The 19561-nt window shown below is 46.0% G+C and overlaps 1 protein-coding gene across 7 annotated transcripts in view; it reads right to left on the minus strand.

The window, feature by feature from the left end:
• Positions 1-19561, minus strand: part of PARVA (parvin alpha) — a 256682-nt gene that overhangs the window by 135820 nt on the left and 101301 nt on the right. For 6 of the 7 annotated variants that reach the window (XM_075927863.1, XM_075927860.1, XM_075927859.1 and 3 more), the window contains 3 exons: positions 18322-18424; positions 12945-13085; positions 6628-6743 (listed from right to left, as the gene is read on the minus strand). In XM_075927863.1, coding sequence (XP_075783978.1) covers positions 6628-6743; positions 12945-13085; positions 18322-18424 — 360 coding nt within the window. The remainder of the gene's footprint in view (positions 1-6627; positions 6744-12944; positions 13086-18321; positions 18425-19561) is intronic. The other variant, XM_075927862.1, reaches the window with a different exon arrangement.

Consider the following 19561-nt stretch of genomic DNA (forward strand, 5'->3'; position numbering starts at 1 on the left):
CAACCCAGGAAACTACAGACCAGTCAGTTTACCTTCTGCGCCAGGAAAGATAATGGAGCAAGTAATTAAGGAATTAATCTGCAAACACCTGGGAGATAGTAGGGTAACAGCCAGCATGGATTTGCAAAGAACAGCTCATGTCAAACCAGTCTGATAGCTTTCTTTGATAGGATAACGAGTTTTGTGGATAAGGGAGAAGTGGTGAATGTGGTATACCTACACTTTAATAAGGCATTTGATATGGTTTTGCATGGTATTCTTATTAGTAAATTAGGCAAATACGACTTACATGGGGCTACTATAAGGTGGGTGCATAACTGGCTGGATAACCATTCTCAGAGAGTAGATATTAATGGTTCACATTCCTGCTAGAAGGGTGTAACAAGTGGGGTTCCACAGGGGACTGGGACTGTTTTGGGACTGAGTCTGTTCAATATCTTCATCAATGATTTAGATCGGGGTGATCAACCTGTTAGAGATGAAGAGCCAAAATAGTGGTGGACAGAGTACTGCGGGAGAGGAAGGAGCTCTTGAGAAAAAAAAAGCAGCCACGCTGGGGGAAAATATTTGCCGGAATGCTGTCCCAGGGAGGGGGCTCCAGGCTGGGCTGGACAGTGTTGGGGTAAGGTGGAGAATTGGGGTTGTGAGGGTGCAGGAGTTTGGGCTGGGATGCATGAGGGGCTCAGGGCAGGGAGGCTGAGAATATAACGGGCTCAGGACACAGATTTGCAGTGTGTGGATGGTGCAGGAGTGTTGTGGCAGAAGACTGGGGATGTGTGGGTGCAGGAGTTTGGGGATATGAGAGGCTCAGGCCAGGGGGTTCCAGTGTATGATGGGCTCAGGTTTGGGATCTGGGTGTGGGTGCAGGACTGTTACGACACTGTGGCCAGATCAGGGCTTGGCCCCAATTGGAGGCTTGTTGGCCAGGCTTCATTTTTAAATAAAATATTATGTTAAACTCAACATGTTTCAGCATTGTCTTTATTTATGAGAGGGGCAGGGAAACTGTTTTGAGTCAGGGGTCACTGACCCTTAGAAAAGTCAGCTGGGGCCACACAAGTGAGATGCAAAAAACAATCCCTTCAAAATACCCCAAGCCACACTAATTTGTCCCCAATTGTGGTGGTGGGAGCAGGGGACAGAGTTCTGGGGCAAGGTGCTTATGGGTACTAGGGCAGGGTGCTAGTGGGTGCAGGGGCAGGTGGCAGGGTGCTGGGGCAGAGAAGGCTCTGCTGATACCTGGGGATCCCGGGTGTCAGGAAGCATGCAGGCTGCTCTTCCCCTGCCCTCTCCTCCCTTCCTGTCCCATAAACAGCTGGCGTGCTTCCTGAAACACCGGGTCTGTTCCTCGGCCGGGGACTTCCTTCCCCCTGCTGCTTGCCTGTGCAGGGTGTGTATGTATGTAGGAGTCCCAGGACTGCATGCCAGCTCCAACTTATCAAGAAGTGCGTGCTCTTCCTTTGCTCCCCACGACAGCAGTGTACTTCCTGAGAAGTTGGAGCTGGCATGCAGTACCAGGATTCCTACTCCCTCCTCCCCCCTCTAACCCAATCCTCATCCCTTCCCCTTCCCCAGAGCCAGGTCCCCTCTCCCTGCTCTAACCCAATCCCCCTCCCCTCCCCTTCCCCGGAGTCAGACACCTGCCCTCCCTGATCTAACCCAGTGCCCCTCCCCTTCAACTTCATGCCCAGGTCCTGGGGCCAGAGCCGCTAACGCTGCTACCACCATGTGCATCTGGGACGCCATGTTCACCTTCTCCCAATCCATTCTCCCTCCCCCACTGCTACCACCACACGTCTCCCTCCAGGCACTGAGGCGTGTGCGCTGAGCGGTCAGCCTTGAGCATGTCTTCACCGAAAAGTCTGGAGGTGTGCCTAACGTAGTGAATACAAGCAGAGAGAGGGTAAGTTTAGAAGATAGGCTACACAAAGAACAAGTTAAAAATCACTTAGGAAAGTTAGATGTCAGCAAGTCACCAGGTCCTGATGAAATGCATCCCAGGATACTCAAGGAGCTGATAGAGGAGGTATCTGAGCCTTTAGCTATGATCTTTGAAAAATCATGGCAGACAGGGGAGATTCCAGAAGACTGGAAAAGGGCAAATATTGTGCCCATCTATAAAAAGGGGAATAAGAACAACCCAGGAAACTACAGACCGGTCAGTTTAACGTCTGTCTCAGGGAAGATAATGGAGCAGGTAATTAAGGAAATCATATGCAAACACTTGGAAGGTAATAAAGTGATAGGGAATAGCCAGCATGGGTTTGTGAAGAACAAGTCATGCCAAACTAATCTGATAGCTTTCTTTGATAGGATAACGAGCCTTGTGGATAAGGGAGAAGCGTGGATGTCATATACCTAGACTTTAGTAAGGCATTTGATACGGTCTCGCATGATATTCTTATTGATAAACTAGGCAAATATAACTTAGATAGGGCCACGATAAGGTGGGTGCATAATTGGCTGGATAACCGTAGTCAGAGAGTTGTTGTTAACGGTGCTAAATCCTGCTGGAAAGGGATAACAAGCGGAGTTCCGCAAGGGTCTGTTTTGGGACCCGTACTGTTCAATATCTTCATCAATGATGTAGATATTGGGATAGAGAGTAAGCTTATTAAGTTTGCAGATGATACCAAACTGGGTGGGGTTGCAAATTCTTTGGAGGATAGGGACATAATTCAAAATGACCTTAGCAAGTTAGAGAAATGGTCAGAGGTAAACAGGATGAGGTTTAATAAAGAGAAATGCAAAGTGCTCCACTTAGGAAGGAACAATCAGTTCCATACATACAAGATGGGAAGCGACTGTCTAGGAAGGAGCATGGCGGAAAGGGATCTAGGGGTCATAGTGGATCACAAATTGAATATGAGTCAACAGTGTGATGCTGTTGCAAAAAAAGCAAATATGATTCTAGGTTGTATCAACAGGTGTGTTGTAAGCAAAACTCGTGAAGTCATTCTGCCGCTCTACTCTGCACTAGTTAGGCCTCAGCTGGAGTACTGTGTCCAGTTCTGGGCGCCACATTTCAAGAAAGATGTGGAGAAATTGGAAAGGGTACAGAGAAGAGCGACAAGAATGATTAAAGGTTTAGAGAACATGACCTATGAAGCCAGGCTTCATGAACTGGGCTTGTTTAGTTTGGAAAAAAGAAGATTAAGGGTTTCAAATATCATGATAGCGGTTTTCAAATATCTAAAAGGGTGTCACAAGGAGGAAGGAGAAAATTTGTTCCTCTTGGTTTCTGAGGACAGGACAAGGAGTAATGGGCTTAAAGTGCAGCAGGGGAGGTTTAGATTGGACATTAGGAAAAAATTCCTAACTGTCAGGGTGGTCAAATATTGGAATAAATTGCCAAGGGAGGTGGTGGAATCTCCCTCTCTGGAGATATTTAAGAACAGGTTAGATAGACATCTGTCAGGGATGGTGTAGGTGGAGCTTGGTCCTGCCTTGAGGGCAGGGGGCTGGACTCAATGACCTCTCGAGGTCCCTTCCAGTTCTATGATTCTATGTGCTGGCTGGGATGCCATGTGCACCCCTCCGACCCAATCCCCCTCCCCCTCCTTCCCCAGAGCCAGACACCTCCCCTCCCCGCTCTAACCCAATCCCCCTCCCCCTGAACCTTACGCCTGGGTCCCGGAGCCAGAGCTGCTGCCACCGCCGCTACCATCACGCGCATCCAAGATGCCACGTGCACCCCCCCAACCTGTTCCCCTTCCACTCCCCTCCTCCAGAGACAGGCATCTCCCCCCTGCTCTAACCCAATTCCCCTCCCCACCCTCTAACCTTATGCCCTGTCCCGGAACCAGAACCGCTGTCACCACTGCTGCTACCGCCACGTGCATCCTCCTCCTCTGCTCCCCTCTGCTTCTCCAAAGCCAAGCATCTCCCTTCCTGGCTCTAACCCAATTCTTCTCCCCCCCTCTAACCTTATGCCCACGTCCTGGAACCGCTGCCACCGCCACTGCCACACCCAGAGCCCTCGCCGCTGCCAGAGCCGCTGCCTGTGCTCAGCAGCCAGCTGTTAGCACATGCAGGCTGGGATGCTGAGTGCAACCCAGCCTGCACGTGCAGAATATGATGCAGTGCACTGGGGGCCGTGAATGGAACTGCGTGGGCTGTGAGCACACATGAGGCTCTGAGTGGCTTGGCCATGAGAGCAGCTGACCTGAGTGGTTCCAGGTTCCATCCCAGTCCTGTCAGAAGCCACAATTTTTTGGCCACCACTGATTTAGATATTGGCATAGAGAGTACACTTATTAAGTTTGCAGATGATACCAAACTGGGAGGGGTTGCAATTGTTTAGAAGGACAGGGTCATAATTCAAAATGATCTGGACATACTGGAGAAATGATCTGAGGTAAATAGGATGAAGTTTAATAAGGACAAATGTAAAGTGCTCCACTTAGGAAGGAAAAGTCAGTCTCATACATACAGAATGGGAAGTGCTGCAGAAAGGGATCTAGGGATCATAGCGGACCACAAGCTAAGTATGCATCAATAGTGTGACAGTGCTGCAAAAAAAGCAAACGTGATTCTGGGATGCATTAACAGGAGTGCTGTGAGAAAGACACAAGAAGTCATCTTCTGCTCTACTGTGTGCTGATCAGGCCTCAATTGGAGTATTGTGTCCAGTTCTGGACACCACATTTCAAGAAAGATATGGAGAAATTGGAGAAGGTCCAGAGAAGAGCAACAAGAATGATTAAAGGTCTAGAGAACATGATCTATGAAAGAAGACTGAAAGAATTGGGCTTGTTTAGTTTGGAAAGGAGAAGACTGATAGAGGTTTTCAGGTATCTAAAAGGGTGTCACAAGAAGGAGGGAGAAAAATTGTTCCCTTTGGCCTGTGAGGATAGGACAAGAAACAATGAGCTTAAACCGCAGCAAGGAAGGTTTAGGTTGGATATTAGGCAAAAAGTTCTTAGCTGTCAGGATGGTTAAACACTGGAATAAGTTGCCTAGGGAGGTTGTGGAATCTCCATCACTGGACATATTTAAGGGCAGCTTAGATATACATCTATCAGGGATAGTGTAGATGGTACTGAGTCCTGCCGTGAGGGCAGGAGACTGGACTCGATGACCTCTCAAGGTCCCTTCCAGTTCTAGTATTCTATGATTCTATGACTTTTTGCATGAACAAGCTGTGGTAGCAGCATAGACATATCCATATACTCAGGGCTCGCTGAACCGCGACGAGCCCTGCTCGCCAGCTGCGCTGTCCGGCGATCTGCACATGCACAGATCGCCCGAACCCGGCTCTTCTGGGTTGCAATCTACTCGTCACGGGCGAGTAGATTGCATTATTTGTCGAGCCCTGCATATACTCATGTAGACCTATTGACTTGAGTAAAGTTACTCCTGATTTCACCATCGTACGACAAAAGAGGCAAATCAAGCCCACTGACTTCCATGGAAGTTTTGTCAGAATGAAGAGTAGTGCAAGACTGGGCTCCTTATGGATATATTTTTCCCTCTTCCCATTACCCCCTTTTTTCTAAGTCTGAACTAACAGATACATTCTTGCCTTCTTCAATGATGATTATTAGCACTCGGAGAAAAACTCGGCCTTCTAGTATTTGTGTAACATTCAAATCAGGAAGGGAAAGTGATTGAAAATAATTCCCCTCTGACGCCTTACACGCATGAGTGCAGTCTCACCATGGGTCACTTGGATTCTATTTGGAGAAAGCCCATCAACTGGTAGTTTAAAGCCAATAAGCAGGGTTATCAGCCTTCAGTGATATGTCTGCCAGCTCCCTTTGAGCTTTCTTTACTAGTAAATTACCAAATTTGAAAACTTTTCTGATATGGAATGGTGGAAAAGAGAGCTGTTAATTCTTTAGATCTTCAGTCATGCATAGTTAAAGAGAGTTTAAGTAATATCTCCTTGCAAAGAGCCCCAGGCAAGCAACATAAACAAGCAAAAAAGGTAAAGGCTACGAAGCAGTGAAAAATAAAGGCAGAATTGAGTTGTAGACAAAGGAAAGCAGATTAAATAGCAAGAGGCAGAACAAAATGTAGCAAGCACAAACAGATGTCTATTAGAAAAAAATAATGGAAGAACCTGGAAAGTTTAGGCAGATGGGGCTCTAATATGGTGCTTGCCTGGCACAAAAATATTCAGTTGATGGTCTATGTGCTTATGAAGGAGCCAAAATCTATAATCAGACTAGATTAGTGTATATAAGGCTGAAAAAAAGAGTATTTATTCACCTAACATAGATTTGGACTTAATAAATGGTGATAATTCATCACTCAGTGCAAGGGCTGATTTAAATATCTTCAGTAGGAGGGGGCAGTGAGAAATCGTCCAAAATGAGATAAATGTTAACTTCAGAGATCACACTGTGCGACAGAGAGTCAAATACATTCCAACAATAATATTCAATACGTCTCCATGGCATAGTCTGGCCACTTTGCAATCAAAATAAGATATTCCAAGGCATGGTTCAACCTGGGAAAATACTCTTTCTCCTGCCTTCTGCTTGCTGAAGAAATGTCAGCCAGTAAGACTGACACATATGCAAGCAAGCACACATACACACACGCGTTATCAGGTTCACTTTTCAACAAACTCATCAATCAATTTAAAAAACATCTCCAGCAGCTGAATTAAGCCTATCTTACCTGGACAACCACAACCTGAATGGACACGTGGTCTGGGAGTCTGATTGGTGCCCGAAAATATTGTGACAATGCAACCAAAAGTCGAAGGATTGCTACAAGACTTTTTGCATGAACAGCTGAAATAGATATTTAAAAACACAAGTTACAAAAGGAAAAGTAACCAAAGCAAATATTTATTTTTGCTTGCAGGGACACAAGGGGATATGGGACACATTTCCCCTTGGCATCAGAACTCATTGGAGACTGCTATCAGGGTACTTATTCTTCAACTGCCTTCCTACTTTCCATTTATCAGCTAGTGGTAGAAATGCAGTGCAGAAGAAAAATTAGCTTTTGCAACATGTCTGGAAGCCATTGGCCTGGGAAGATGGAAATCTAAACCTGACCCAAAAGCCAAATTTTATGTATGGCTGCTTAAGCAGCTATCTATGAACTCCCTATGCTGGTTCTTTATCCTCTTTATTTATGAACTATCAGAAATACATTTTTGTATTCATAACATGCACTTCATTCATTTTTAAGTGTCACAATGTCTACGGGATGATAAATGAGCCTATTTTGGCTGAAGCCTTGAGCAATAACTTACTAAACTCAGTGACTCAAACATTCCTTATGAACTTGTTATAGTTCTTGTTTTTTTAGTTTTTTCTTAGCAGGTTTGATATGGGTAGTTAACATTAGCAAGATGTACAAGATATCAAAGGACTTACTGTAGGTATGCTGTAATCAGGTATCAACCCACTGACATCAAAGGGGAATCTATTTCTAACTTAGTACTTCCTTTCTTATTATTTTTCCTTGTGCCCAGATTTACACTACATATTTAGGCTTCCTTTGGGGCAATGTTCTAAAATGATGGATGACAGCTACAAAACAATGCTGCACATTTTCCATACATAAACTGATTAAAAATTACTAAGTTATTACACAAGTAAAATGGTAAAAGATCAGCGAAGTGTTCTCCGTCATTTCTAAGATCTGATCTACACTAGGAGTTTAGGTTGAATTTAGCCCCATAAGATTGATTTTCTAAACATGAGTCGACGCTACCAAGCCTGTTCCATTGACTTTAAGGGCCACTAAAGTTGATTTCAGTACTCCTGCTTTTCACAAGGAGTAATGCTAAATTCAATCTTGCACAGTTGACTCTACAGTAGTGTAGACCCAATGTTGCAAAAGTCAATATTCTTGGCCTCCGGAGGCATCCCACAGTGCTCCTCTGTAACCACTCTGGACAGAACTTGTGACTCTACTGCTCTTCAAGTAACCAGGAAAAGTGCTGGGAAACAGAGTTTAATCACCCATTCTAAACAGAGTGGCGAGCACACATCAGAGTAGGGCGCACACCAGAGCAGCACATGTAGGCCTGAGTTCAAGTCCCATGAGCTCTAGTTTGCATGGGCACAGATGAACACCAGTGTGGAATATGAATGAGACTGTGCACCTCCTTAAGGTGTACAGAGAGGAATTCATTCTTGCAGAGCTCTGAACCAGAAAATGAAACCCAGACATTTATGTTAAGCTTGCAATATCCATGGAGGAGAAAGGATATGATAAGGGTGCCCAGTTGTGCTGAATGAAAATGAAGGTGCTGAGGGCAGTGCTGTCAAAGGAGACAAACTGAAGGTTTGGAGCATCACTGCACACATGCTACTTCTATGGGGAGACTTAACCACCTTCCCAAGCCAGGCCTTGGAATCCTCCCAAGACACTTATCAGGACACCATTGTGGAGGAAGAGGAAATGGAGCAGCATGACCTTAGAGACAATCCCCTTGTCCCAGGATGTCTCACAGCTGGGCAATGACCCCCGGGAGGGCCTTCTGGTGAGTTCACTTTTTTTTTCTTGTTCTTGCTACAAGTGGGTTAAGGCAATTGGGTGTGATGTGTGGTGCACTCTGTGCTTACAGAGCATGGGGGGAGGAGGGGTGTGGAACAACTGGCTAACGTGTCTGGAGATGGAGCAGGAATACTGCTGCACATCTCTATGAAGCTCTCATAGGGGAACTCTTTGGTCCTTCTCACAAGGTTCCCAGGGGGGCAGCCTTATGCCATCTCCACGGTAGGCTGCCTTTCCATGCCAAGCCAGCAGTAAGTGGTCTGCTGCATTGCAGCATAAGGCCCAGGTTTGTGGCCACATTCAGACAGCATCTGCTCCCTGTCACTCTGTATGGCTTGGAGAAGACTGATATCTCGCATGGCAGCCTGGATGAAGGAGGGGAAGCTATTAGCTGCTGCCTCTGCTGCTAGCATGGCCTCAGCCTCTGGCACCCCCTCTCTCCCTCCTGCCAGCAGGCTCCTACAGGATGGGAAAGAGGCACTCTCCTGGGAAGCCTGGTGTTGCAGACTGTGAGGGAGAGAAGAGAGGAGGACCTGGTCCTACAGGGGTTAAACAAAGCCTTTTGGCCCAGCTAGCCCCAGCCTGCTTACCTGTAGCCAATGCCAGGCCTGGAGGGAGGAGCCTAGCTCAGTTAGCTGCTGACCAGTGAGGAGACAGGAACATAGCTTTGCTGTCTGCAGGACAGCCACAGAAGCACATAAGCCTCCAACCCACAGCCCAAGAAACAGGGGGAAACCTGCTAGAACCTTGCTAAGGAGAAGATCTGGACGCTTGGGATCCCACTCCAAACTCAAGGACTACACCCATAGAGTGGGCTGGAGTTTCTAGGCTGAGGCACTAGTAGCAGGGGTCTGCACCTCTCTTCTGCCAGGTAATTGTGGGACCCAACCACTAGGCCACACTGCCACCAGGGAGACCAGGCCACACAGACACAGAGGAGGGAAGCCATGTGACCTATTGCCATCACCAGACCCCTTTCCTCCTTCCACCCACAGGATCGTGCCTAGGCAGGTTCCTAACCATACCTGCCTCCAAACTGCGATTCCAGATGTTCTCCTGAGAACTCTGTTGTATACCTGCTGTACAGTGGCTGCTTTAATGAATAACTTTGGTCTTGCACAGAACACACCTCCACTTTCTTTAAAGAGACCTTTGCTGTATGTTAATAGATTAGATTTAGGTTTAATTCAATGTATCTTCTGTAACGTGTGCCCTCGTAACTTTTTGGTATAGTGGGAACAGCAGGGAGCTTGCTGTGTACTCCACTGGCTCCATCAGCTGTCTGCTGCCCTCTAAAAGCCCAAACGCACATTCCACCGCCTTTCTGCACTCTCTCAGCCTGCAGTTGCCCATGTACAGCTTCATGAGCCATGGGAGCAAGGGGCAGCCTGGGACACCAAGGATCACTGTTGCTATTTCCATCTCTCCGATTCTAATTTTCCAGTCTGGGAAAAAAGTTCCAGCTCACAGGAGTTCCTAAAGATGCGCATGTCATGCACCTTTCCTTGCCATCTCACATTAATGAGAGTAAAATGGCCCTTGTGATCCACCAGCACCTGCAGCACCCTGGAAAAGTCCCCCTTGTGGTTTATGTACTCCTTGTTAAGGTGGTCAGGTGCCAAGGTGGGGATGTGCAGTCCGTCAATTGCTCCACTGCAGTTAGGGAACTCCATCATGGGAAAGCTGGCCACTGTGGAATCCATGTTTCCCAGAGACACTACTCCCTGTAGCAGAACAGTATTGCTTGCTCTGGCTTCTTGTATAACAGCAGCCCCCATTGTCGATTTCCCCACTCCAAATTGATTCCCAACTGACCAGTAGCTGCCTGGCTTTGCAAGCTTCCACTGGGCAATGGCCATGCATTTCTCCACTGTCACAGTGACTCTCATTTGGGTGTTTCTGCAGCTCAGTGTGGGGGAAAGCAAATCATAAAGTTCCAAGAAAGTGGCCTGTACTTGTCTGGTGTCACCAGAACCAGCATTCCATGATCCATGATAAGGCTGCTTTGGCTTCTGTGCAGGTAACCAGGTCCAAAAAGGATGTGAAAAGACTTTGATCTCAAGTAATGGTAGAGGGAGTAGATGAGCACATTCTGGGACACTGACAACATGGACCAATAACCACCCGCTGCACAGTTTTGGACCCAGTGTGCATAACCCAGACTGCAAAGTGGTGCAGGCACTGTGGGATAGCTGCCCACTGTGCATCACTTTCACGTTCCTGGATTTCAAAGGGAGCAGCCAGATCACTGCTGCACCCGTGAGGGGGTGTTTGCCCCAAAGTGTATGCAAAGGGGACCATGTGCAGTGTCAAACAAAAACTTATCTTCTTCTGATTCTATATATGCTATTCATGTAATTGTATAATATCTGTATGTGAAGTTATAAACATGTACTCTGCATGTGGTTGAGCAATAGGCGAGGAATGGTTAGCCAATGGATATGCTAATGAGCGGGGCTCCAGGGACAATGGATCGCTAAATACCAAAGACACACCTGGCCAGGGACCATGTGACCTTCTCTGATCAAGAACATAGCTAGATGGATATAAAATGCCATGTGACAGACTCCATTTTTTTGTCTTCAGATTTGCTCTTAATCCCAGATGCAGCCTCTCAGGGAACTACGAGCCAGAAAGAATTGTGGACCTATCCTAACATAGGATGTACACCAATGACTTTTAAGATAGCAGTTTATAAAATCTCTGCTAAGAGCCTGCATTGAGAACTGGGAGATTCGATGCATGTAATGCATTATCCTTTAACAACCTTATTCTCATGCTTTTCTTTTTTTTAGTAATAAACCTTTAGATTTTAGATTCTAAAGGATTGTCTCAGCGTGATCTTGTGGGTGAGATCCAGAGCGTAAATTGACCTGGGAACTGTGGCTGGTTTCTAGGGACCAGGGAACCTGTTCGGGGTAGGTGAGATTGGGTTCTGTAACCCCTCACCTGTGTATTAGGCCCGGGGCTGTTTGGGGCACAGAGAGAGCTGGGGTGCCAGAGAGGTTATGCTCGTAAGGCTTCTGGCTGGCCAGGCTGGCAGCTGAAACGCGCTGTGGGACTAGTTTGTGGCCTATTTGGGAAGGGCCTCCAGTCAGGGGCAGTAAGGAGCCCCGAATTTGAGCAATTTGCCCTGAGCGGACGCCCTCAGCTGTGCCCAAACCCGGCCTGGTCCATCACAATCACTCTCAATGTTGATGGCAGTATCCCTACCAGGGATGCGCTACTTCAAACTATGTTGAATTCTTGTGCACAGTGGAGACATGGACCTTCAATTTAACAAAATCGGGCAGTAATATATCTTAATAAATTCATCCTTATCTCGTAGTGTAGACGTGGCCTAAGTCACAAATGTGCAAGAGATTTATCTGAAAAACACTGCATGATTTGGCACTATTGGCAAGCTTTATTGGGGATACCACATGTCAGGAATGAGGTGCTTTGGCAGAGCTGAATTAAGAAGCCTGGCCTGCAGCTCCTTGCACTACAATTGGCCTGTGTGTCTGCATTATCTTAGCACTAAAAGTCATAAACATACGCAACACATAAAACAAAGACCAAGGAAAACTGTACGTTCAATCACAGGACCCCTCTGCCCCCACCTTTGTGTATCCCACATAGTAGGAGGGAATGGAAGAAAACTATAGGGTGAGCAGTAAAGGCAGCTCTGCTTAATGTTCACCCTGCCTCCTCAGACGTACCTCTTTTCTCTCCACAGATTGGTGTGGACAAGGGGACATGGAGGGTGTTAGGGAACATGGCTCAGGATGCTGAGAGGACAGTGAAAACTGCTATGAAACAAAGATTTTAAAGAATGACCTCGTGATTCTGGGTGCCCATCTTTAGACACCTGTAAGGCATATGGTTTTCAGAACGTGTTGCACATCCACCTTCTGAAACACAAACACCTTTAAAGAGTCCCAGGATGGGCACCAACATTTGAAGTATCCAAAATCACAATCACCACCTCCTGCATTGCTATCCATGAGTATGACTTTTTTATATACATTAAAGGTTAGAGGTAAAATTCTGAATCCACTCACATCAATAGAATTTTTGCAATTGACTTCAGTACAGGCAAGTTTTCATTCTAAATATTCAGTTGGCGTTAATCCAGTCTAGCTTTACACAAGCACATTACATGTAATAAAGTACTGAAAGGTGTCTGTGGGCCTGCACTTAAGCATGCTGTTACACTGTTGCATCCACATATATGGTAAACACAGCCCCAAACAGGTACATAGATTTCAGTACACAGATGTCTTGTTTTGAAAATCTGGTCCTGAAATGTTGAGAATCAGCAGAGAATGGAGAGAGAAGTTGCTGTATTTACTGTGACCCTCCCCTTACTATGCAGCTACCACCAGGAAGGGCAAGAATTGGTGGAATTATTATTCTATGTTCATGAATTGCTGCTGGGAGCTATAACATATACACTACCAACAAACGAGCATTCCATTGTAAAACATGCAACTCACTGTCAACATTCCACTTGATACTCCTTGGAGGAAGTTTAAGGGTTTCATTGATCTTTTCAAGAACTGTCTGTAACTTCTGCTTCTGAGCAATTTCAGACTGTGTGACTTCAGCAACATTCAGTTTTTCACACTCAAGTTTCTCTGAAGTGATAATGGAAGAAAAAAAAAACAGCTAGTCTACTTCTTAACCCTAGATGCCATCAGTCATATGTGAAGACATTCTGTTCCAGTGGATTTTTGAAAGATAGCAAGCATCATAGCTTTAAATTTAACCCTTGATTTCTCAGTCCATTCAGGTACTTTTTTCCCCCTTAAGGTAGATTTCCAGTCTCAGGCTACATTTACACTACCACAGAAAGTCGACTTAAGATATGCAACTCCAGCTACATGAATTCACTAGATCTACTAAACTGACAGCTGGTGGATCAGCCTCAGAGCATTAATCCCCAAGGTAATATAGATGTAGTAATATTTTGGAATCCTAAACATATCACCCACATGTTCCCATTATCAGGGCTCGACAATTAATGTAATCTACTTGCCCATGGTGAGTAGATTACAAGCCGGCACAGCCACGCAGCGTGGTCAGTGCATGCGCAGCTCGGTCTGCGCATGCACAGCATGCCGAACCGCGTGGCTGGCGAGCCCTGCCCATTATTTCCCCTAACATTTAAGTCTAAACTGGCTAGACAGGTTTGGATGCAACTCCCTCTACTGTACATCTAAGGGGGTTAAATATGCTGGGGCTTCCACAGCTGTTCCATAGGGGATTTTCTTCACAGAAGTGAACTGAGCTACAAAACAACAGGCTTGATAGAGATAAATATCGCACTTAAAAAGATTTGATTCATCCGCTCCAAACCAACAGCTTTGCCCTCAGTGAATTACTGACTTAAGCCACCTTAATAAAAGTCAGGTGTGAAATAATGGAAGTGAATCCCTACAGGGATTTGCAGTGGTTTAAACAAAGCAGTTTTAAAATTAACGTTGAAAACTATTGCAAGTTATGCGTGTATACAAGGACTTTAATTAATTTAAGTCACATTAGTTCTGTGTAATAAGAAAATGGCACAAACATATTTTCAAGGCGGAGCAAAAACTTTAAAAAAAAGCAAATTTAGTAGGGTATGTCTACACTACCACCCTAGTTCGAACTACGGTGGTTAATGTAGTCAATCGAAGTTGCAAATGAAGCCCGGGATTTAAATATGCCGGGCTTCATTTGCATCTTGCTGAGCGCCGCCATTTTTAAATCCCCGGTTGTTCGGACTCCGTGCCCACGGCTACACGCGGCACGGAGTAGGTAGTTCGAATTAGGCTTTCTAGGTGTACCAGTGTACCGGTAGTTCGAATTAGAAAGCCTAATTCGAACTACCTACTCCGTGCCGCGTGTAGCCGTGGGCACAGAGTCCGAACTACCAGGGATTTAAAAATGGCGGCACCCGGCAAGATGCAAATGAAGCCCGGGATATTTAAATCCCGGGCTTCATTTGCAACTTCGATTGACTACATTAACCACCCTAGTTCGAACTAGGGTGGTAGTGTAGACATACCCATAATGATTAAAGATATACAAAACTGCTTATAACAAATTACAGTAGACTTCCGATAATCTGCACCTTTTGGACCTAGGTGATACCGGATTATCAGATTTGCCGGAGAATCGGGAGGTCCAGTACAGCTTCACGGCTTAACAGTTGGCCAGGACACAATCTCCCTCCCTCTCCCCTCCCCTCCCCTTTCCTCTTCACGTCTCTCTCCTCCATGCTGTAACCTGATCCTTCTCCCCCTCCTCTCCCCTTTCCCCTTTGCTGAAGCAAAACGCTCTTCTCCATACTGTGACACGATCCTGCTCCCCTTCTCCCCCAACCTTATGCTCCGTCTGGTTACAGCCAGCACTGTGCTGAGCGGCAGGCTTTTTAATCAGCTGGTCAGGGGCGCTTGGCATTTTGATGCCAGAGTATCGGGAGTGCCGAACAGTTGGATGCCGGACTGTCGGAGTTTTACTGTATATTGGTTAATTCAAATAGTGATCTTTCATTCATAATCTGTGAAATTATCTACTAATTGCACAAGAACTTAGATGACTGTATGATTTCTTTTCACAAGTATAGTTTCTAGTCTTGGAATATCTGAATGCAGAATTCCTGAGCAGAAATTTGTTAGACATATTTGTTATTTTAAAGACAAATATTGCTATTAATAATCTCTCTCTCTTCCATGCAGTTGTTCTTTTCATATGCAAATTGCTTTATCAACATTCATTGATTAATCCTCACTTTTTTGAAGTAGGCAATATAATTATCCACATTTTACCAGATCTGGAAACTGATACAATGAAATTAAATACAGAGATGGCTTGCCCAAGAGCAAAGTTATAATCCAGGGGGTTCTGATTCCCAGTCATTGCTCTCAATGTTATACCCTAAACTCTCACATTGTACAGGCAGTCCCCGGGTTACGTACAAGATAGGGACTGTAGGTTTGTTCTTAAGTTGAATTTGTATGTAAGTCGGAACTGGTACATATTATAGGGGAAACTCTAGCCAAACATTTCTCCAGAGCTCAGTTTTATTCTCCCACACCTCACTTCCCTCAGTCCTTTATTCTCAAGATGAGGTGTCTGCTGAGAAAAGCCGCTCCGCGTCTCCCTGGTCTGCTAGGGGGGGCGCTAGCTTCACGTCTCCCTGGTCTGCTGGGGGGAAGCAGCTAGTGCAGGGTTGCCTCACCCAGTTTGTAAGTAGGGATCCGATGTAAGTCAGATCCATGTAACCTGGGGACTGCCTGTATTAGCAAGGGAGATATAAATTCAGAACAAACTTATTGAAGGTGCTTTTGATATTGAAGTAAGTAAAATCCAATGGGCCCAATTGTCCTAATTCAGGAGTAACTGGCCTGATGTCAGTGGAATAGCACAGGCGTAAATGCCTGCAGAATCAGGCTACATTATTTTATCAATAGCAAAGACAATACTTGATCATGTCTTCGTAAAACTGCTAGGCTCCTTACAATCACAGATTAACAGGGCCTAGTGGGGCACCAGCAGCAGCAGGAAGTGGAGCGACGCACTTGGAGATGGGGTAGTAGAGTGAGCTAGGGACACGTCACTCTGCTTCCCCACACTGCTGCTGGTGAGTACGGAGGGGCAGGAGTGAGGGAGAAAGGGGCAACAATGCTCCCTCTAATTTTTTCCATCTATGTGCAGAATAAATGTTGTTATGTGCACCAAGACATGTGCATATGTACACCACCAATAGAAACACATGCTACCAGCTGTAGGAGGCTGTGGGTGCTCTACTAATTGGGTGGAGGGCATTTGAATCATTTCTGGATGGCTGCCCAAGCACTCAGCTAATAGGGAACACTGGGGGGAACCCCTGCTGCCAGTGTCAGGCCCTCTCACTAGTCCTTCAGGCCATATCAGTAGGGGAGAGGGCTTGGGTGAAGAGCTAGGGAGCAGAGAAGAGGCAGAGGAGGAGCAGCAGGGCCGTGGCATGGAAGGGGCATTGTCCCAGTCCCTCCCACCCCCGGGCTAGGAGTGGCGTGGGGAGGAGTCATGTGAGGAGAGGCAGTCACGTGGCCAGTGGCCTCCTTTTCCCTCCCCCCACCATGTTTTTCCTCACCAGTTGCCCCTGAGTGGAAGGATTCCTACTGACATCAACAGGCATTGGATCAGGTCCAAGCAAATGAAATATTAATGTATATAATAAATTGATTAGCTTGTGTTTGATGTATGTTGTTGGACTACACAGAAGTCAGTGGGACTCTGCCCACCTGAATCCAATAGCAGGAACAAAGCTATATTAATTGAATCACAGTGTTCAATTTGTTAATCATTCATAGAGGCAAAAGTCTCTTTATGGACCTGTTCTGCATGGTCATTACTAGAACTGTTTATGGAATGTTTCAAGATTAGTTTCAGATACTGGACTTCATTGGAGACTTTACAAGCTGTAATCATTAAGAAAGTGGCTTCCAAGCCAACAGTTAAGTTACAAGCCAGCTCTGCTTCTGTAGTCTTTCCTTTCTTTCTCAGTTGCAGTTCAGTTTGCAACCCACTGGGTATAATTACCTTACTAACGTGAAATCAGATCTCAAATCTGATAGAAATGTCAACTTTTCAAGAGAGATTCTGAGACGAGACTGAATAAACTAAACTATGGAATCAGCACAGATTAAAAACACCCACCACTGTAATGGAAATACCCTTTTGCTTTCAAACTTGATTTCCACTTTTCACACTGTTTCCACAGCATACGTGCAGATCATACAGATTTGCTGCCGACACTAGAACACTGTCTCCAGCACCTCAGGTACTCTTTTTGTTCTTTTTGTCAACTTCAGTGTAACACACCTTGCAATGTAGCTGAGAAAATTGTGCTTCCTTAGTCTATACCAAGGGGTGAGCAATAATTTTTAATGGGGGGACACTCCAAGATTGTGGTAAGTGGTCAAGGGCCACACTTCTACTCTGGGACAGAGGTTGTGTGCAGAAGGGAGTTTGGGGTAAAGTACTGGGGTGTAGGAGAGGGTGTGGGGTGTACAAGGGATTTTGGGTAAAGGAGGGGTTGTGATGTGGAGGAGGGGATTGGGGTGCAGGTTTAAGGAGAGGGTATGGGTGTTACAGGAGAGGATTCTGGCCTCGGAGAGGCGTGTAGGAGGGAGTGCAGGGTCTGGGAGGGAACTGTGACCTAGGAGGAGGAGGAAAGGGGGTGCAGAAGAGCTGGGTGATAACCTGTGGCAGGCAGTTGGAGGGAAAGTGGGGGTGGGGTGCCAGAGACAGGCTCTGGCTGGGAAGCACTTACTTAGGAGACTCCAAGCCAGCAGTCCTGCAGGAACCTGAGGCAGGCTCTGTGCCTGTCTGTTGCGCTCCCAACCAGGTCAAAACATCAGGCTGCTACATGTGGCTCTGCTCAAGCAGGGGATGAGGGAGGGAGGAGGCTTTGCACACTGCCCCTGACCCCAGTAAAATTTCTCTACTCCTAGTGGCTGGAAACTGGACAATGGAGGCTGAGATATTTTGCCCAGGGATGGGGAAAGTGCGCAAAGCCTCCCTCCTCCCTCTCTAGCATCCAGAGCAGAGAACACCCAGCTGTTTAAAGTGGTGTGAGCTGTTCTAAGAGTCCCAGCGAGGCAGCTGTGGGCCAGATCCGGGGGCTTGGCAGGCCGGATTTGGCCCACAAGCTGCATCTTGCCCATCCCTGCTCTATACTATAGGATACAGCCTATTGCTCAAAAGTCTTCTAACACTGAGCTGTTTTTATAGGTAAAAATAATTTTAGTACCACAAATGTAAGATGATACCAACCCTCTTCTGATTAGGAATGAGAGCCCTGCTCACTGAAAGTGCTCCACCAGCATATATTTAGTTTCTTACCAAATAATTTCTGTAATACTTGTCCATCATACATGTCTTCTGCAAGGTCTTTCACAATAATCCTTTCTCCAGCCAATACATCATTAATCCAGTCAATTAAAACCTATACGAGGAACACACAAACTGTCAGGATTATGTGTTGTGTATTTACAATGTAAAACACATATCACACGCTCAGTGAAGAGAGCACCAGTGCTACAATGGCTGTGAAGCAGTGAGGAATTCTAGCAGGAGCAAATGGGAGAGGCTGAGCACAGGACACATGGGAGATATTGTTCATAACTTTTTTGGAAGGAAGAGTTAGGATAGCACGCAGCTCCAAATATGGGACTGATGCAATGCCCTTTTAGGCCAATATCTTTTCATTCATTTCAATGCCCTTCATGAGAGAAGCAAGTTACTGAAGCCAACCTCTAAAGAAGCTATCAACTGATGTGCTTGGTATCAGCTAGAAAAAGGAGCTACAGAGGAAATGAGAGTAGTCGTTTGATTAGAGGGGGACTGAGATTAGTGAGTTCCATCCCAGACTCTGGGATTAGCTCACGTACTCTTGTGTCAATCGCTTAACTTCTTTGTACCTCATCTAATAGCTGATTCTTTACTTATTGAATTATGACTTGTGCTGTTATACTTTGGGGATTCCCAAACCAGTGAGAGCCTGTACCATCACCTGCCCTGTAACTTCTGGATACCTTAAATGTGCTTCTGCTGTGGCTCGCAGCCCGGACACTAAAAGACAGCAGATTAGCATGCTCCACTTCTCATAGAATTATAGAACACTAGAACTGGAAGGGACCTTGAGAGGTCATCGAGTCCAGTCCCCTGCCCTCATGGCAGGACCAAGCACCATTCTGCACCATCCCTGATAGATGTCTGTCAAACCTGTTCTTAAATATCTCCAGTGATGGAGATTCCATAACCTCCGTAGGCAATTTATTTCAGTGTTTAACCACCCTGACAGGCAGGAAATTTTTCCTAATGTCCAACCTAAACCGCCCATTGTTTCTTGCCCTATCCTCAGAGGCCAACAAGAACAATTTTTCTCCGTCCTCCTTGTGACACCCTTTCAGATATCTAAAAACCACTATCATGTCCCCTCTCAGTCTACTCCTTTCCAAACTAAACAAGCCCAGTTCTTTCAGTCTTCCTTCATAGATCATGTTCTCTAGACCTTTGATCATTCTTGTTGCCCTTCTCTGGATCTTCCCCAATTTCTCCACATCTTTCTTGAAATGTGGTG

This window comes from Pelodiscus sinensis, chromosome 4, assembly GCF_049634645.1.
Source record: "Pelodiscus sinensis isolate JC-2024 chromosome 4, ASM4963464v1, whole genome shotgun sequence".
Lineage (NCBI taxonomy): Eukaryota > Metazoa > Chordata > Testudines > Trionychidae > Pelodiscus > Pelodiscus sinensis.